We start from the raw sequence: 17,794 nt of genomic DNA, 5'->3' as shown, positions 1-17,794 counted from the left end.
AAACCAAACAAAGGCAATGTCTTCTCATGCTTTGTTGATTTCAAAAAAGCTTTAGACTCAATTTGGCATCAGGGTCTGCTATACAAATTGATGGAAATTGGTGTTGGGGGAAAAACATACAACATTATAAAATCAATGTACACAAAAAACAAGTGTGCAGTTAACATTGGCTAAAAACACAAATTTATTTCCACAGGGTCAGGGGGTGAGACAGGGATGCAGCTTAATCCCCACCCTCTTCAACATATATGTCAACAAATTGGCGAGGGCACTAGAACAGTCTGCAACACCCGGCCTCACCCTACTAAAATCTAAAGTAAAATGTCTACTGTTTGCTGATGATCTGGTGCTTCTGACCCCAAACAAGGAGGAACTACAGCAGCATCTAGATCTTCTGCACAGATTCTGTCAGACCTGGACCCTGAAAGTAAATCTCAGTAAGACAAAAATAATGGTGTTCCAAAAAAGGTCCAGTTGCCAGGACCACTAATATAACTTCCATCTATAACTTCCATCTAGATACCATTGCCCTAGAGCACACAAAAAAACTATACATACCTCGGCCTAAACATCAGCGCCACAGGTAACTTCCACAAAGCTGTGAACGATCTGAGAGACAAGGCAAAAAGGGCTTTCTATGCCATCAAAAGGAACATACATTTTGACATACCAATTAGGATCTGTTCTAGAACCCCTTGCAAAAATATCCTGTGTACAACGTAAAACACCAAATAATGCCTGCCGAGCAGAATTAGGCCGATACCCACTAATTAGCTAAATCCAGTAAAGACCTATTAAATTCTACAACAACCTAAAAGGAAGCGATTCCCAGACCTGCAGAGAAATTCATCTGGAGAAGAGCCCCCTAAGCAAGCTGGTCCTGGGGCTCTGTTCACAAACACAAACAGGCCCCACAGAGCCCCAGAACAGAAACGCAATTATACCCAACCAAATTATGAGAAAACTAAAATAAATTTCCTTGACATATTGGAAAGAATTTACAAAACAACTATGCAAACTAGAATGCTATTTGGCCCTAAACAGAGAGTACACAGTGGCAGAATACCTGACCACTGTGACTGACCCAAAATTAAGGAAATCTTTGACTATGTACAGACTCAGTGAGCATAGGCTGGCAATTGAGAAAGGCCGCCGTAGGCAGACCAGGCTCCCGAGAAAACATGCTGTGCACACTGCCCACAAAATGAGGTGGAAACTGAGCTGTACTTCCTAACATCCTGCCAAATGTATGACCATATTAGAGACACATATTTCCCTCAGATTAAACAGACCCACAACGAATTCGAAAACAAATCCAATTTTGATAAACTGCCATATCTAAAAAAAATAAAAAAATACCACGGTGTGCAATCACAGTAGCAAGATTTGTGACCTGTTGCCACAAGAATAGGGCAACCAGTGAAGAAGAAACACTATTGTAAATAACACCTATATTTCTTTATTTTCCCTTTTTCTACTTTAACTATTTGCACTTCTCACTCAATGTCAACAAAACAAAGGAGATGATTGTCGACTTCAGGAAATATAATGTAATCATATGCTTCCCATGCCATTAAAGACCCTTAAATTGGAGTGAGTGAGAGAGAGAGAGAGAGAGAGAGAGAGAGAGAGAGAGAGAGAGAGAGAGAGAGAGAGAGAGAGAGAGAGAGAGAGAGAGAGAGAGAGAGAGAGAGAGAGAGAGAGAGAGAGAGAGAGACCCCGAAGTTGAATGGTAATTCAATACGTAAGTTCCAAAATGGTGACAAATACTGTCATTACATGACTCTCCCCTGGACTAAATAAAAAAAATACCAATCCCTCCCCAGACTGAAATTGAAGAGCATGACACTCGTCCATTTTCCACCGAGAAATACAGCCTGTCCCTGAAGTATAATGGATTTATACTAAAGTCCAGTTGGGGGCGGTAATGCAAGATATTGGATGCCACCCACCATTAAAGCCCACTGAAGAAGAATACATCGAATCTGGTCATTGCAAATCGTTTTCGGCATGTGAGATAATTTACTTGTTCTCTGTAATATTGTATAGATTTGGAATCGGGACATTATTTACTGCGGAGGAAAATATGCAGGTTTCTCGACTCATACCCTGACTATGAGAAGGGATTGAGTGACGATTCGTTTAGCAACCTTGTGACCCAGCATGGCCAGTGTGAGCCAGAATACTAACTAGCCAGCCTGTTGTTCTTTCAAATGCGGTGGTCAGTGGATAAACTAGCTGAGTTGAACATTTGTCATAAAACGAACTAGTAGCCAGTTGTTGTTGTTGTCCATGGTGGAATAATATCAAACCCACAGTCTCCTGAAGCACATATGTCCCACACGAACTCCCGAGTCTAGTTAGCATTTCGCTACCTAGCTAGGCTGTTTTATGACAAAACGGTTGATCTGAATCAAACACTAACGTTAGTTAGCCATCCTCGGCGACAATGTTATTGTGGCGCAGGAATGTAAGATTCGTGTTTTAACGTTATGTTAATTGTCATTGAAGTTGATGTTTACTATTAGGTTTCAGATCCAAAGTAAGATAAATTGTCAGCCATGTTTCGTTTATGCCTCAGTAACGTCAAGCATTTAAGATAACTCAACCAGTCACCCAATGGGTTTTATGTAGAGAGGTATGAATATACACGATATTGCCGCTTACTGCTGAAGGAAATCACGCCTTCCAGCAGACCTCTTGTGAACACTTAAACAAAGTAACTATACTACTGTTGACATTTTTTATTTATTTTTTGCAATTCAGGATATCATTTATATAACAAGTTGTCTGATAAAGGAGAAATAGCTTCCTCAATGGATCAGGTAAGTCTGGTTTCCTTTTAACAGTACAGGTCTGCTGTGTTGTATAAATGTCTAGGCCTAGTTTTCATCATCTTTGATCCTCCACATCCTTCAGAAAAGTAACCTACTAATGTATCATGCGTAGGAATCTGTGTTTATTACTTAATTATTTATCCTTCCTCCCAAAGTGTGCACTTGTTCATCACTGATTTGAAAGTCAGATTATCCATTATATGACCAGATACTGAAAATACATCATCTCCTGTGGGGTTTATTGGCTGTTGACACTCAACGTTATGGTGCATTACGCCACCTACTGTATTGGAGTGTGGGCCAGTGACAGGGATCAAGGTACTAAATCCTATATGCCTTCCCCGTTTCTCTTAAAGATAAATATTTGCAACTGTATCTAACAATGTTCTACTCAGTACACGTATCAAACTCAATTCCTGTACCCCGTTCTCCTGGATCAGTCTCTCTCTATCATACTGCCCACACTGTATCAGTACATTCTCCACTGTCTCTGTTTCCTGGCAGTAATCACATCTTCCTGTTGAATGATTTCCCATCACATTTAATCACTTATTCAGCTGGCTGTGTCCTACTCTTAGCCTTGTAAGGAAAGCCTCCTCTCTTCTGTCCATTACTACCATCCTCCCCTACTTTACTCTGTACCTGGAACAGGGGTGGCAGGTAGCCTAGTGGTTTAGAGCGTTGGGCCAGTAACCTGAGCCGACTAGGTGAAAAATCTGTCAATGTGTCTTTGAGCAACTTAACCCTAATTGCTCCTGTAAGTCGCTCTAGATAAGAGTTTCTGCAAAATGACTAAAATGTCATTAATGAATCGATGCCTTCCCTTATTGTCCCTGTTCCACTGCTCCTGCCATCTCTGCACCACCACTGCTTTGCTCATTGGCACCTCCACTTCCTGTCTCCTAAGGGCCTGTTTAGCTAGCACATCTACTTCCTCATTCCCTTCCACCCCCACATGGGCCGGGACCCAAGCAAAGCTTATATGGACACCTATAGTGGGGAGAACAAGTATTTGATATACTGCCAATTTTGCATGTTTTCCTACTTACAAAGCATGTAGAGGTCTGTAATTGTTTTATCATAGGTACACTTCAACTGGGAGAGACGGAATCTAAAACAAAAATCCAGAAAATCACATTGTATGATTTTTAAGTAGTTAATTAGCATTTTATTGCATGACATAAGTATTTGATCACCTACCAACCAGTAAGAATTCCAGCTCTCACAGACCTGTTAGTTTTTCTTTAAGAAGCCCTCCTGTTCTCCACTTATTACCTGTATTAACTGCACCTGTTTGAACTTGTTACCTGTATAAAAGACACCTGTCCACACACTCAATCAAACAGACTCCAACCTCTCCACAGTGGCCAAGACCAGAGAGGGTGTAAGGACATCAGGGATACAATTGTAGACCTGCACAAGGCTGGAATGGGCTACAGGACAATAGGCAAGCAGCTTGGTGAGAAGGCAACAATTGTTGGCGCAATTATTAGAAAATGGAAGAAGTTCAAGATGACGGTCAATCACCCTCGGTCTGGGGCTCCATGCAAGATCTCCCCGCGTGGGGCATCATGAGGAAGGTGAGGGATCAGCCCAGAACTACACGGTAGGACCTGGTCAATGACCTGAAGAGAGCTGGGACCACAGTCTCAAAGAAAACCATTAGTAACACACTACGCCGTCATGGATTAACATCCTGCAGCGCACGCAAGGTCCCCCTGCTCAAGCCAGCGCATGTCCAGGCCTGTCTGAAGTTTGCCAATGACCATCTGGATGATCCAGAGGAGGAATGGGAGAAGGTCATGTGGTCTGATGAAACAAAAATAGAAGCTTTTTGGTCTAAACTCCACTCGCTGTGTTTGGAGGAAGAAGAAGGATGAGTACAACCCCAAGAACACCATCCCAACCGTGAAGCATGGAGGTGGAAACATCATTCTTTGGGGATGCTTTTCTGCAAAGGGGACAGGACGACTGCAAAGTATGGATGGGGCCATGTATTGCAAGATCTTGGCCAACAACCTCCTTCCCTCTGTAAGAGCATTCAATGGGTCGTGGCTGGGTCTTCCAGCATGACAACGACCCGAAACACACAGCCAGGGCAACTAAGGAGTGGCTCCGTAAGAAGCATCTCAAGGTCCTGGAGTGGCCTAGCCAGTCTCCAGACCTGAACCCAATAGAACATCTTTTGAGGGAGCTGAAAGTCCGTATTGCCCAGCAACAGCCCCGAAATCTGAAGGATCTGAAGAAGGTCTGTATGGAGGAGTGGGCCAAAATCCCTGCTGCAGTGTGTGCAAACCTGGTCAAGAGGAAACGTATGATCTCTGTAATTGCAAACAAAGGTTTCTGTACCAAATATTAAGTTCTGCTTTTCTGATGTATCAAATACTTATGTCATGCAATTAAATGCAAATGAATTACTTAAAAATCATACAATGTGATTTTCTGGATTTTTGTTTTAGATTCCGTCTCTCACAGTTGAAGTGTACATATGATAAAAAATTACAGACCTCTACATGCTTTGTAAGTAGGAAACACTGCCGATTTTGCAGGTTATCAAATACTTGTTCTCCCCACTGTATCTGTCTCACCCGGGCATGAATTTGAATTCCCTCATGTAGTGCTCCTTGTCTGCTATGTGAGCTAAATGATTGCAGACTCATCAACGCAGCACATGAGTCAGAACATATAACTACACTGTCTGGTTTGACTTCTTCCGCCCACTGCAGTACGGCCATCAGCTCTGCCATGTACACAGCCAGGTGGTCTGTAATACGTCTCCTGACAGCCACTTTCCTGTTCAACAAAGGCTGGTCCAGTCTGACCTGTCCTTGGGTCTTTTGATCCATCTGTATATTGGGGCGACAGGGTAGCCTAGTGGTTAGTGTTGGACTAGCAACCGGAAGGTTGCAAGTTCAAATCCCCGACTTGACAAGGTACAACTCTGTCGTTCTGCCCCTAAACAGGCAGTTAACCCACTCTTCCTTATATGGGAAAAAAATACAAGTCGTTTTGAAAGGTAATGACTGGTATAATAAATATGGTGGAAACTAGCCCATGCCTCCACCAACCCAATACTATTAGATTAGTGGGAAGTAGTGAACGATTGAACATTTGAGCAAAAAGGTGATATTCTAGGAATGCACCCAAATTAGAGGTGTGGACTAAATTAATCAAATATTTGGTTTAATGATACTGTTTAATATTTATTGTGTCCAACAGGACAAATCTAGCCCATTCCCCTCCACCCTCCCGGAGTCCCCAGGTCAAACGTCTCCCGGGACCGCTTTACTGCTGGGTCTGGTTGACTGCAGGACAACACCGGGGCAGAGAGGAGAAGAAGAAGAGAAGGAAGATGGAGATTTGATTTCATTAAGTAAGAACCATGGTGTGTAGATTAGACTACAATCAGCTTCTGAAACAATAGCGGAGTTACTCCTTTTGCTGAGTTCACTGTATTCTACATTGCTCTCCTTTACTGTTTTGTTGATATGGTCATCAGCACATTTAACATGATCCCAATTTTAGCTTCAAGATGGCGGTGATTGTAGATTTATTGGAACATTGTTCAATGTCGCGCACCGTAGTTTCAGAACTCAGTGGATAGTGCTAAAACAGTGACGTCATATCAGAATCCTGCCATCTTTATGCACTTTAGTCATTAATTGATAAATTATATATGAAAATATCTGGGTCATTCCACCCATTTTTAAATGTGTAAAAAATTCACCCATTTTTACCATTCTGTAATAAAGAGCACATGTTCAACTTCATAAAAAACAAGACATTGAATAAAAATATGACTACACTAAGAGCCAATGTGCCAAATAAAGTAACAGGGTTGACTGTAACAGGGGACTACTGAAAACAGAACCACCAGATTACATGGGTAAAATAGTCCTTTAAATCAGCCATGAATCTGCTTGTGACAGGGGGAATGGATCTAGTATTGTGCAACAGGAAGTAGTAATTGAATGCAGTCTTAACATAAAAAGTTTTTGTTAAAACATCTCTATCATGTCTGTGTCTGGATAGAAGGGTTGAGATGCTCAGTTTCCCACCACAAAACAGCAGTAAATTGATAAAGGGTAGAACCAGCTCACCTGCTTTTACTCTGTGATTTGACTATTAGATGTTCAATGTTTCTTTTGAAAATCTATTTTCTTAAAGAATAGTTTCACCATATTAAAAAAAGAGTTCAGTTCATGTAACAGGGTTGACCTTAAAATGAGGGACAGACGTAAATGAATTACTAATCACATCCATAATAACCTTCAGAAATGACTTTGTCAAGGCAACAAAATAACTAGCGCTTTACAATGAGTATGTTTACATGTGTTAGGTTCTGAACAAACAGAGTAAAAACTCAGAACTTGGAAAGGCTCAATCCAAGATTCTTCACCCACTGGGTCATACAGCTGCAAAGACATAATTACACAAGCACATGTATTTATACCCTCCTACTCGGCGGAGTCAACCCCTTGCACATCTAAACAGCCAATACATTTCTGTTGCTCGGCAGGAACTTAATTGGTTCCTCTCATTGGTGTTGTCATGGCCTTGCCTGATGCTAGAACCTTGGTGGGCGTGGAAGTATATGTGTCAAGTAGGACTGTTTCTTCTCACTCCACTTCATCGGCCCCAAATTCCTCGCTCCTCCTGCTTAAGTTGACAATCGAAGTGACGCTGTTAAAAACACCTGGTTTTCTGAGCAATTTTTAAAATGTATTAGGACACATAATGGCCTTCATCAGATTCATAGAGGCATTTTTAATCTGCATATGTTCTAGCACAAGCAGCGCAAGCGTCCTCCTTTTGCTCGAGTGCAGTGAGTTCAGGGAAAACTGAAAGTAAACATCTTAGAAATAGTTTTCACATACAAACTTAATATGTCCGAAATCGGAATGAAATATGCTTCTAAAAGATAATATGGTCACTGTGGTAGTACATTTATTTTGATTGCCAATTTTCAGCATTTATCAAAGTCCCATCAGGTAGCCTGATTTCAGATGTCCATGCTATTCAATATCTTTCTTTCACAGGGGACAGCCCTAACCGTTGCTCTCTCAGCGGGAGAGGCTTGTCATCTGGGGAGCCTCGACAACATCGTGATGCTGACAAGACAGAGAAGAGTCTCTCCAGATCAGGACGTTTCAATAAACACCGGCATAGAGGTATAGGGAAGAAACCTCACCACTGCTGCTTTGACTGGGGGAAGAGTTTAGCTAAACAGAAGGAATTGATCATTTACCAGCGGCATAACACTGGAGAGAAACCGTACCACTGCTCTCAGTGCGGGAAGAGTTTAGCTGCATCTAAAACCTTAAAATCTCAGAGAATTCATACAGGGGAGAGGCCTTACCCCTGCTTTGATTGTGGGATGACCTTCAGTCAATCAAGGGCCCTGACAACACACCAACGCATACACACAGGAGAGAAGCCTTACAGCTGTGATCAGTGTGGGAAGAGCTTCAGGAACTCAGGACACCTGACTAGACACAAACGCATACACACAGGAGAGAAGCCTTACAGCTGTGATCAGTGTGGGAAGAGCTTCCGGAGGTCAGGACACCTGACTAGACACCAACGCATACACACAAGAGAGAAGCCTTACAGCTGTGATCAGTGTGGAAAGAGCTTCAATCAATCAGGCGATCTGACAACACACCAACGCATACACACAGGAGAGAAGCCTTATAGCTGTGATCAGTGTGGGAAGAGCTTCAAGAACTCAGGACACCTGACTAGTCACAAACGCATACACACAGGAAAGAAGCCTTATAGCTGTGAAGAGTGTGGGAAGAGCTTTGCACTGTCCGGAACTCTGACTACACACAAACGCATACACACAGGAGAGAAGCCTTATAGCTGTGATCAGTGTGGGAAGAGCTTCAATCATTCAGGATCCCTGATTACACATCAATACATACACACAGGAGAGAAGCCTTATAGCTGTGATCAGTGTGGGAAGAGCTTCAATCATTCAGGAAATCTGACTTCACACCAACGCATACATACAGGAGAGAAGCCTTATAGCTGTATTCAGTGTGGGAAGAGCTTCAGGAAGTCAGGACACCTGACTGAACACCAGTGCAAACACACAGGAGAGAAGCCTTATAGCTGTGATCAGTGTGGGAAGAGCTTCAATCAATTAGGAGACCTGACTAAACACCAACGCATACACACAGGAGAGAAGCCTTATAGCTGTGATCAGTGTGGGAAGAGCTTCAATCATTCAGGATCCTTGGTTACACACCAACGCATACACACAGGAGAGAAGCCTTATAGCTGTGATCAGTGTGGGAAGAGCTTCAATCAATCAGGAGACCTGACTACACACCAACGCATACACACAGGAGAGAAGCCTTATAGCTGTTATCATTGTGGGAAGAGCTTCAGTAACTCAGGACACCTGACTGCACACCAGCGCACACACACAGGAGAGAAGCCTTATAGCTGTGATCAGTGTGGGAAGAGCTTCAATCAATCAGGAGTCCTGACTAAACACCAACGCATACACACAGGAGAGAAGCCTTATAGCTGTGATCAGTGTGGGAAGAGCTTCAATCAATCAGGATACCTAACTATACACCAACGAATACACACTGGAGAGAGACCTTATAGCTGTGATCAGTGTGGGAAGAGTTTTGCTCAAGATTCCACCCTGACTGCACACCAACGCATACACACAGGAGAGAAGCCTTATAGCTGTGATCAGTGTGGGAAGAGCTTCAATCAATCAGGATCCCTAACTATACACCAACGAATACACACTGGAGAGAGACCTTATAGCTGTGATCAGTGTGGGAAGAGTTTTGCTCAAGATTCCAGCCTGACTACACACCAGGTCACACACACTGGAGAGAAACCTTACTCCTGTCTATGTGGAAAGAGCTTTGCTCATTCAGGGTCACTGAAAAAACACCAGAAATCACAAACGTGTTTTATTTTATCTCCCTCCTCTCCGGCACCGTTTCCAGATCCCTAAATACAGTTTCATTAGAAAACATCTTGTAAAGAGTCATCCATTTCCCATTCTCTAACTAAGTCTTATTACCATGGTAACATGTGTAGATAATATGCAGCTCTGGATCCATATGTATCAAGCGTCTTGGAGTAGGAGTGCTGTGTGTGGTGGGGTGGGGGGGTTCAGAGCTGTATCTTATTTCATCAACTCCTGTTATCCATTAAATAACTGTATAATGTAGAATAATGTTTCAACAATACTCTGTGTGTATTCATGTATTCAAAAGATGAATAATTAAATCCATTATCTGATCAACGTCTGCTTATCACATTAATTATAGACTTTTAAAATCTCTAATAATTCATTTTTTTATAAGGAGCATATGCCTCTTGTATAATTTTTGTTGGTCCTAAAGATGTTAACATTTCTTTTTAAAACCCTTCATCAGGTTTTACTGTCTCTTATGAGACATAAGGAAGTGTGGTCAAAAATACTATTAGTGTGGTCAAATGATGTTGTTGCATTTGTTTTCAATGATTTTAATGGGTATATCTTTCAACTGTCCTTATTGTACAGTACCAGCCAAAGGTTTGTCCTTAATCATTACAGGGTTTTTCTTTATTTGACTGTTTTCTACATTGTAGATTAATAGTGAAGACATCAAAACTATGAAATAACACATATGGAATCATGTAGTAAGCAAAATATATGTTAAAATCTTCTAGGTAGCCACCCTGTGCCTGACTCAATCTGGACTCATCAGACCAAAGAACAGATTTCCACCGGTCTAATGTCCATTGCTCGTGTTTCTTGGCCCAAGCAAGTCTCAAATTCTTATTTGTGTCCTTTAGTAGTGGTTTCTTGGCTGCAATTCGACCATGGAGGCCTGATTCACACAGTCTCCTCTGAACAGTTGATGTTGAGATGTGTCTGTTACTTGAACTCTGAAGCATTTATTTGGGCTGCAATTTGAGGTGCAGTTAATTACCGATTTCTGAGTCTGGTACCTCTAATGAACTTATCCTCTGGAGCAGAGGTAACTCTGGGTCTTTCTTTCCTGTGGCGGTCCTCGAGAGTGCCAGTTTCACCATAGCGCTCAATGGTTTTTGTGACTGCACTTTCCGGATTGAATGACCTTCATGTCTCAAAGTCATGATGGACTGTCGTTTCTCTTTGCTTATTTGAGCTGTTCTTACCATAATATAGACTTGGTATTTTACCAAATAGGACTGTCTTCTGTATAGCAACCCTCAAAAGTTGTTGGGATGTCACGTGTCCTACTTCTACCAATACACTCCTAACAACCAACTCGTTACGAAATGTATATTGATATATATGATATATTGCCCAGTTATCCCTCTTGCTTCTCCTCTTCTGCACAGTTTGATAGGAAATGACTGGTATATGAAATATGTTGGAAACTAGCGCATGCCTCCACCAGCCAATGCTCTTAGATTTGCGGGTCGTTTTGAACGAGTGAACATTAAAGGAACAAGAGATATTCGAGGGATGCACCCAAACCCGAGGTTTAGACTCATTTTAAATTCCTTATATTAGGCAAAGCAGACAGTACCATTTTCTTATTTTTTTAATTTACAGATAGTCAGGGGCTCAATCCAACACTCAGACATCATTTATAAACAAAGCATTTGTGTTTAGTCAGTCCACCAGATCAGAGGCAGTAGGGATGACCAGGCATGTTCTCTTGATAAATATGTGAATTGGACAATTTTCCTGTCCTGCTAAGCATTCAAAATGTAATGAGTACTTTTGGGTGTCAGGAAAATGTATGGAGTAAAAAGTACATTATATTCTTTAGCAATGTAGTGAAGTAAAAGTTGTCAAAAATATGAATAGTAAAGTACAGATACACAAAAAAACGATGTATTGCTTTATGTATTTTTACTTCAGTACTTCACACCACTGGTAACCAAATAACTAGGGCTTTACATGCACACTAATCATTTCCTATTAAACTGATTATGTCATTAGTCATGTAAACACCTTTCACTGCTGATCTTAATTGGTGTAATGTCATAACCGAAGTAAGCATACGCCTTTAAAAACACCTGGTTTTCTGACCAATCTTTAGAATGATTAGGACATGTAAACACTTTAATCAGAGTTATAGAGGTGTATTTAATCTGTGCATGTGCTAACACAAGCAGCACAAGCTAACTTATTTTGACTGAGTTCAGGAAAAACTAAAAGTATACAGTTTAGAAATTGTTTTCACATACAAACTTTTTTCTCCAAACTCAGAATTAAATATGCTTAAAAAAAATGACATGGTCGCTGTGGTGGTACGTTTGACCCTCGACCCCAGTCAGCAGTGAGGATACAGGCAGGAACTCCTGTACAGTAGAACGCTACAATAATCTCCATCTCTCATCCTCTGGCTCTCTGGATTTATGTGGTTCAGGTGAGTGAGAGGAATTAACCCCTTTTCATATTCTGTTTTATAATCATTGATCTCAATATTAAACTTGATTTTAATTTATTAATTCATTCATCCAATCATCTGTTTATTTATTTATTCTTTCCATCATTCGCAAAAACAGGGAGAAGGCCTCCAAATCCACCTCTGACAGAAGAGACACAGCAGAGAATGGACTTGTGAGTCTGTTGAAATCAGCTGACTGACAACGGTATGTGTGAATCACCATTAGCTGCTTGGCAGAAAGTGGATTTTTCTGGTTTTCAGGGATAAAGCATTTTCAACTTAACTACCGTTTCTTTTGAAAAACGGAAGTGTGCTGAAAAACGGAAGTGTGCTGAAAAACGGAAGTGTGCGCTCTGCTCAGGCATCTTTCTATGCCAATGACTATGGCGTTACTGTATTTTTCAACCGTAATGTTATCGGTCTTCTTTCCCCATCAGCGAGACGCTAGTCCAATTTATGTCAACGGCTCAGGCATGGCCATGACCCCTTCTGCAGCACAGACAGCAGACACAGATGATCAGGATGATGTTCACAACATCAGTATTCACCACAGAAACCAGGAAGTGCCTCTATATTCCACCGTCCAACTGCCTCAAACCCAGAAATAGGTTGGGTTCTTCTATGTGTGTATTGGCAGTTTTTAAAATAAATTAAAAAGGTGCACACTGCCGTCATCTGTGTTGGAATCTGTATCGTCTGAACAGGTGCAAAGTCAAGGTTGGTGATTTCCTGCCACCTGCAGTCATGGAATGTTTGCTCAGGAGTATAATTAATTAGCAGACCCTTCATGTTGACCTGGATATACTTTTTTTTTCCTTCCTGAACTCATATCAAGTCCCACCTAGTCGACTACTTCAAAATGGTGAAAACCCTCAATGCTGCTATCCATGCTAAAATAGGCTTTGGTCCAAGTGCTCCCTCTACCTACCTCTATGGTTTGAGTCAGCTTGACGGCTGTTGTGTTGAGATGCCAGTAGAGAGCACTGTGGTCCAATTATATTGTAGGATTTTAATAGGGATATTTTACAACGCTCCTTCTTGTAGAATAGCTTGACTGACTTAAACCCCTGGCTTCTAGAAAGAACATAGGCCTCTTGTATAATAAGTGCTCCATAAGAAGTTAATAGATTTGTTGAAAAGCCCTTTACTGACATGTTGGTTGTCAGGAGAAGACATGACAGGAAGACAGCTCTTCATTACCATTTTAGCCTCTGTACATCTGGATGGTGTCAACCACAGACCTCAGACTTTGTTTCACACATCCAATAAGGTATTCTATCAAAACTCTCGCTCTCTCTTCACTCTGTAAGTACACTTGATAATAACTTATACCCTACCGTTCTACTTTTTATTGGTGATTTGTTCTGCAGAATGAAAGCTTGCATGTAAATCCAAATGTAAAATAGAGATCTGTAGTGTGGTGTAATCTATTTTGTTATGTTGAGTTGAATTATGTTTAGTTGAATTACGTAGAAGAGACCAGGACATATTGTGCGCCTGAGTTCCAAAACAACAATGCTATAGTCATGATAATGAGAATAAAATAAGTTTGAAACAATTGATGGAGAAACATGTCTTACAGGAGCTACACATTTGCTCCAATAAGTGACCACCCGCCCCTCCCGTGCTTAGTTGCAGTATGACGTGTAATCTACATAATATTAACCATCTACAGTCGTGGCCAAACGTTTTGAGAATGACACAAATATTAATTTCCACAAAGTTTGCTGCTTCAGTGTCTTTAGATATTTTTGGCAGATGTTACTATGGAATACTGAAGTATAATTACAAGCATTTCATAAGTGTCAAAGGCTTTTATTGACAATTACATGAAGTTGATGCAAAGAGTCAATATTTGCAGGGTTGACCCTTCTTTTTCAGGACCTCTGTAATCCGCCCTGGTATGCTGTCAATTAACTTCTGGGCCACATCCTGACTGATGACAGCCCATTCTTGCATAATCAATGCTTGGAGTTTGTCAGAATTTGTGGGTTTTTGTTTGTCCATCCGCCTCTTGAGGATTGACCACAAGTTCTCAATGGGATTAAGGTCTGGGGAGTTTCCTGGCCATGGACCAAAATATCGATGTTTTGTTCCCCGAGCCACTTAGTTATCACTTTTGCCTCATGACAAGGTGCTCCATCATGCTGGAAAAGGCATTGTTCGTCACCGAGAAGTTGCTCTCGGAGGATGTGTTGGTAACATTCTTTATTCATGGCTGTGTTCTTAGGCAAAATTGTGAGTGAGCCCACTCCCTTGGCTGAGAAGCAACCCCACACATGAATGGTCTCAGGATGCTTTACTGTTGGCATGACACAGGACTGAGGACACAGGACTCACCTTGTCTTCTCCGTACAAGCTTTTTTCCGGATGCCCCAAACAATCGGAAAGGGGATTCATCAGAGAAAATGACTTTACCCCAGTCCTCAGCAGTCCAATCCCTGTACCTTTTGCAGAATATCAGTCTGTCCCTGATGTTTTTCCTGGAGAGAAATGGCTTCTTTGCAGCCCTTCTTGAAACCAGGCCATCCTCCAAAAGTCTTTGCCTCACTGTACTCACACCTGCCTGCTGCCATTCCTGAGCAAGCTCTGTGTTGGTGGTTCCCCGATCCCGCAGCTGAATCAACATTAGGAGACGGTCATTCAAGGGTTTTTCTTTATTTTGTACTATTTTCTACATTGTGGAATAGTAGTGAACACATAACTATGAAATAACACATGGAATCATGTAGTGAGCAAAAACGTGTTAAACAAATCAAAGTATATTTTTGATTCTTCAAAGTAGCCACCCTTTGCCTTAAAGACTGCTTTGCACACTCTTGGCATTCTCTCAACCAGCTTCATGAGGAATGACAGAGTGATTCATTCCTCATGAAGCTGGTTGAGAGAATGCCAACAGTTTTGAAGGATTCCTATATATGCTGAGCACTTGTTGGCTGATTTTCCTTCACTCTGCGGTCCAGCTCATCCCAAACCATCTCAATTAGGTTGAGGTTGGATGATTGTAGAGGCCCGGTCATCTGATGCAGCACTCCATCACTCTTCTTATTGGTCAAATAGCCCTGATACAACCTGGAGGTGTGTTGGGTCATTGTCCTGTTGAAAAACAAATGATAGTCCCACTAAGCACAAACCAGATGGCATGGCGTATCGCTGCAGAATGCTGTGGTAGCCATGCTGGTTAAGTGTACCTTGAATTCTAAATGAATTACCGACAGTGTCGCCAGGAAAGCACCCCCACCTCCATGCTTCATGTTGGGAAGCACACATGGGGAGATCATCTGTTCACCAACTGTGTCTCACAAAGACACGGCGGTTGGAACCAAACATCTCAAATGTGGACTCCTCAGACCAAAGGACAAATTTCCAACGGTCTAATGTCCATTGCTCGTGTTTCTTGGCCCAAGCAAGTCTCCTCTTCTTATTGGTGTCCTTTAGTAGTGGTTTCTTTGTAGCAATTCGACCATGAAGGCCTGATTCACGCAGTCTCCTCTGAACAGTTTACGTTAAGATTTGTCTGTTAGTTGAACTCTCCAAAGCATGTATTTGGGCGGCCATCTGAGGTGCAGTTAACTCTAATGAACTTACCCTCTGCAGCAAAGGTAACTCTGGGTCTTCCTTTCCTGTGGAGGTCCTGATGTGAGCCAGTTTCATCATAGCGCTTGATAGTTTTTGCGACTGCACCTGCAGAAACTTTCATAGTTCTTGACATTTTCCGGATTGACTGACCTTCATGTCTTAAAGTAATGATGGACTGTCGTTTCTCTTTGCTTATTTGAGCTGTTCTTGCCATAATATGGACTTGGTCTTTTACCAAATAGAGCTATGTTCTGTATACCATCCCTACCTTAACACAACTGGAACCCAAAAGAGTTCTCCTATGGGGACAGCTGAAGAACCCATTTGGAATCCTGTTTTCTAAGAGACTACCCTGCATGTGTCACAGGTGTAACCAAGGTCCTATAATGAGTGGCATAATCTTCGCCTCGTCCATGGAGGCTCCACTGTTGATCCTGGCAACGGCTCAAAGGTTCTGAGCACGGTCGCTAGGCGACGGTCCAGGGTGGAGAGGGGCCACGGGAATAGAGGATCATGAAAAAGAGAGTCCCTCATGACATCACAGACTGTACTGGGGCAGGGAGTGGAGACGCAGACAGACACAGGAGGGTAGAGTGACGGATCCTAGAGAAGGAGAAAGAGAGCGAGAGAGAAATTAAGTGAAAGTTGAGAAAGAAGAGGAATAAATGACATTTTTCATGTATCATGTTCTCTCCTCTAGCTGAGTATATATATTCATGATAACACAACTTATGTCTTAATGTTTAATCATGTACCATGTTATACCTGCAGCACTGCTCCACAGGTGTCAGGATAGAGGGTTCATCTGTAGAGTGACGTCCAAACCTGTAGTCAGCACACAGACAGTGTCAATGTTACAATCAACTAACGTTAATTAAACCTGTAGTCAGCACACAGACCGTTCGTTAGCTAGCATTCGAGGGCTGGCTGTTCTCAATGATTTGTGCAGAGTAAAAATAAAATGTTGGTAATTTGTGCAGTCTTACTACTGCAGTAGGCTACTGCTTGTCCATGTGATCGCTACCAGCAAGAAACCCAGACGAGAGAAACGTGAAAGCATTCAGGCAGCAGAGATGAGCTTGTCATTAGCTAGCTAACGTTTGCTTTATAGCTACAATATAGCTTTGTTTGTTATTTTGAAATGACATCTTTATTGTTTATTTATTGTATACAAGTTATATACATAGACAGAAGGGAGTTAGTTATAAATACAGTACATTTGGCTGTAGTTTAGTTTAGAAGAAAGACTTACGCAGGGGTGTAAAGTACTTAAGTAAAAATACTTTAAAGTACTACTTTAGTAGTTTTTGGGTGTATCTGTACTTTACTATGTATATATTTGACAACTTTCACTTCACTACATCCCACAAGAAAATAATGTAATTTTCCCTAAAGCCCAAAAGTCCTAATTACATTTTGAATTCTTAGCAGGACCGAAAATGGTTCAATGCGCACACTTATCAAGAGAACATCCCTGGTCATCCCTACTGACTCTGCTCTGGCAGACTCAATAAACAGAACTTATTTGTTTGTAAATGCTGTCTGACTATCCGGCTATCCGTACATTTGAAAAAACAAGAAAATTGTGCCGTCTGGTTCGCTTAGTATAAGGACATTTTAATTATTCATACTTATATTTGAACAATTACCTCAACGTTGTATCTTTCCATAATTCCTCTCCGTGTAAATAGATTCCCACTAATATCAACTAATTGGCGGACAGGGACAATGTTGTTCGAGAACCAGATACTCCCTCGCGAGAGAGAAGCCTGTTGAGATACTCCCTCTTTGCGCATGTGTTCCAAGTGGCTGTCAGGTGAAAGTAGACGATATCAGACAACAGGATCCTAAGGGAAAGGGGGTGTTGAACGTTTTCTTCACTTTTATAGATCACGTCAAATGTTATCCAGGAACTTTCTGAAGTAATATTAGGCTACATGAGACGTTTATTTGTTCTAACTTATTTAAGTT

At 41.6% G+C, this 17,794-nt stretch overlaps 1 protein-coding gene and 1 long non-coding RNA gene across 4 annotated transcripts; one reads left to right on the top strand and one right to left on the bottom strand.

The window, feature by feature from the left end:
• The first annotated feature begins 1,959 nt into the window (after window positions 1–1,959).
• On the top strand, window positions 1,960–10,444 carry LOC139424377 (zinc finger protein 271-like). Of its 3 annotated transcripts, none has more exons than XM_071176139.1 (4): window positions 1,960–2,012; window positions 2,767–2,825; window positions 6,057–6,210; window positions 7,877–10,444. In XM_071176139.1, exons 2-4 carry the CDS (start codon window positions 2,817–2,819, stop codon window positions 9,820–9,822), a joined length of 2,109 nt encoding a protein of 702 aa, XP_071032240.1. In that variant the 5' UTR covers window positions 1,960–2,012; window positions 2,767–2,816; the 3' UTR covers window positions 9,823–10,444. The 3 variants fall into 3 exon arrangements, with proteins under 3 accessions (XP_071032240.1, XP_071032241.1, XP_071032238.1); XM_071176140.1 differs by having other exon boundaries at window positions 1,960–2,008; window positions 7,877–10,116; XM_071176137.1 differs by having other exon boundaries at window positions 6,057–6,222; window positions 7,877–10,113.
• A 4,439-nt stretch (window positions 10,445–14,883) lies between these two features.
• LOC139424400 (uncharacterized) lies at window positions 14,884–17,621 on the bottom strand. Its single transcript, XR_011635933.1, has 3 exons — window positions 17,473–17,621; window positions 16,589–16,648; window positions 14,884–16,426 (listed from the first exon to the last, which is right to left on the bottom strand). It is a non-coding gene; the product is annotated as an uncharacterized lncRNA (long non-coding RNA).
• Window positions 17,622–17,794: the final 173 nt, after the last annotated feature.

Source organism: Oncorhynchus clarkii, chromosome 13 (genome assembly GCF_045791955.1).
Source record: "Oncorhynchus clarkii lewisi isolate Uvic-CL-2024 chromosome 13, UVic_Ocla_1.0, whole genome shotgun sequence".
In the NCBI taxonomy this organism is placed as follows: Eukaryota; Metazoa; Chordata; class Actinopteri; order Salmoniformes; family Salmonidae; genus Oncorhynchus; species Oncorhynchus clarkii.
Note: the sequence above shows the minus strand (reverse complement) of the source record. Positions and strands in the feature narration are given on the sequence as shown.

Coding starts and splice junctions, on each gene's coding strand:
- LOC139424377 (XM_071176137.1), top strand. Junction 6,223..7,876: donor TTCATTAAGTAAGAACCATG/GTGTGTAGATTA, acceptor TTTCTTTCACAG/GGGACAGCCCTAACCGTTGC.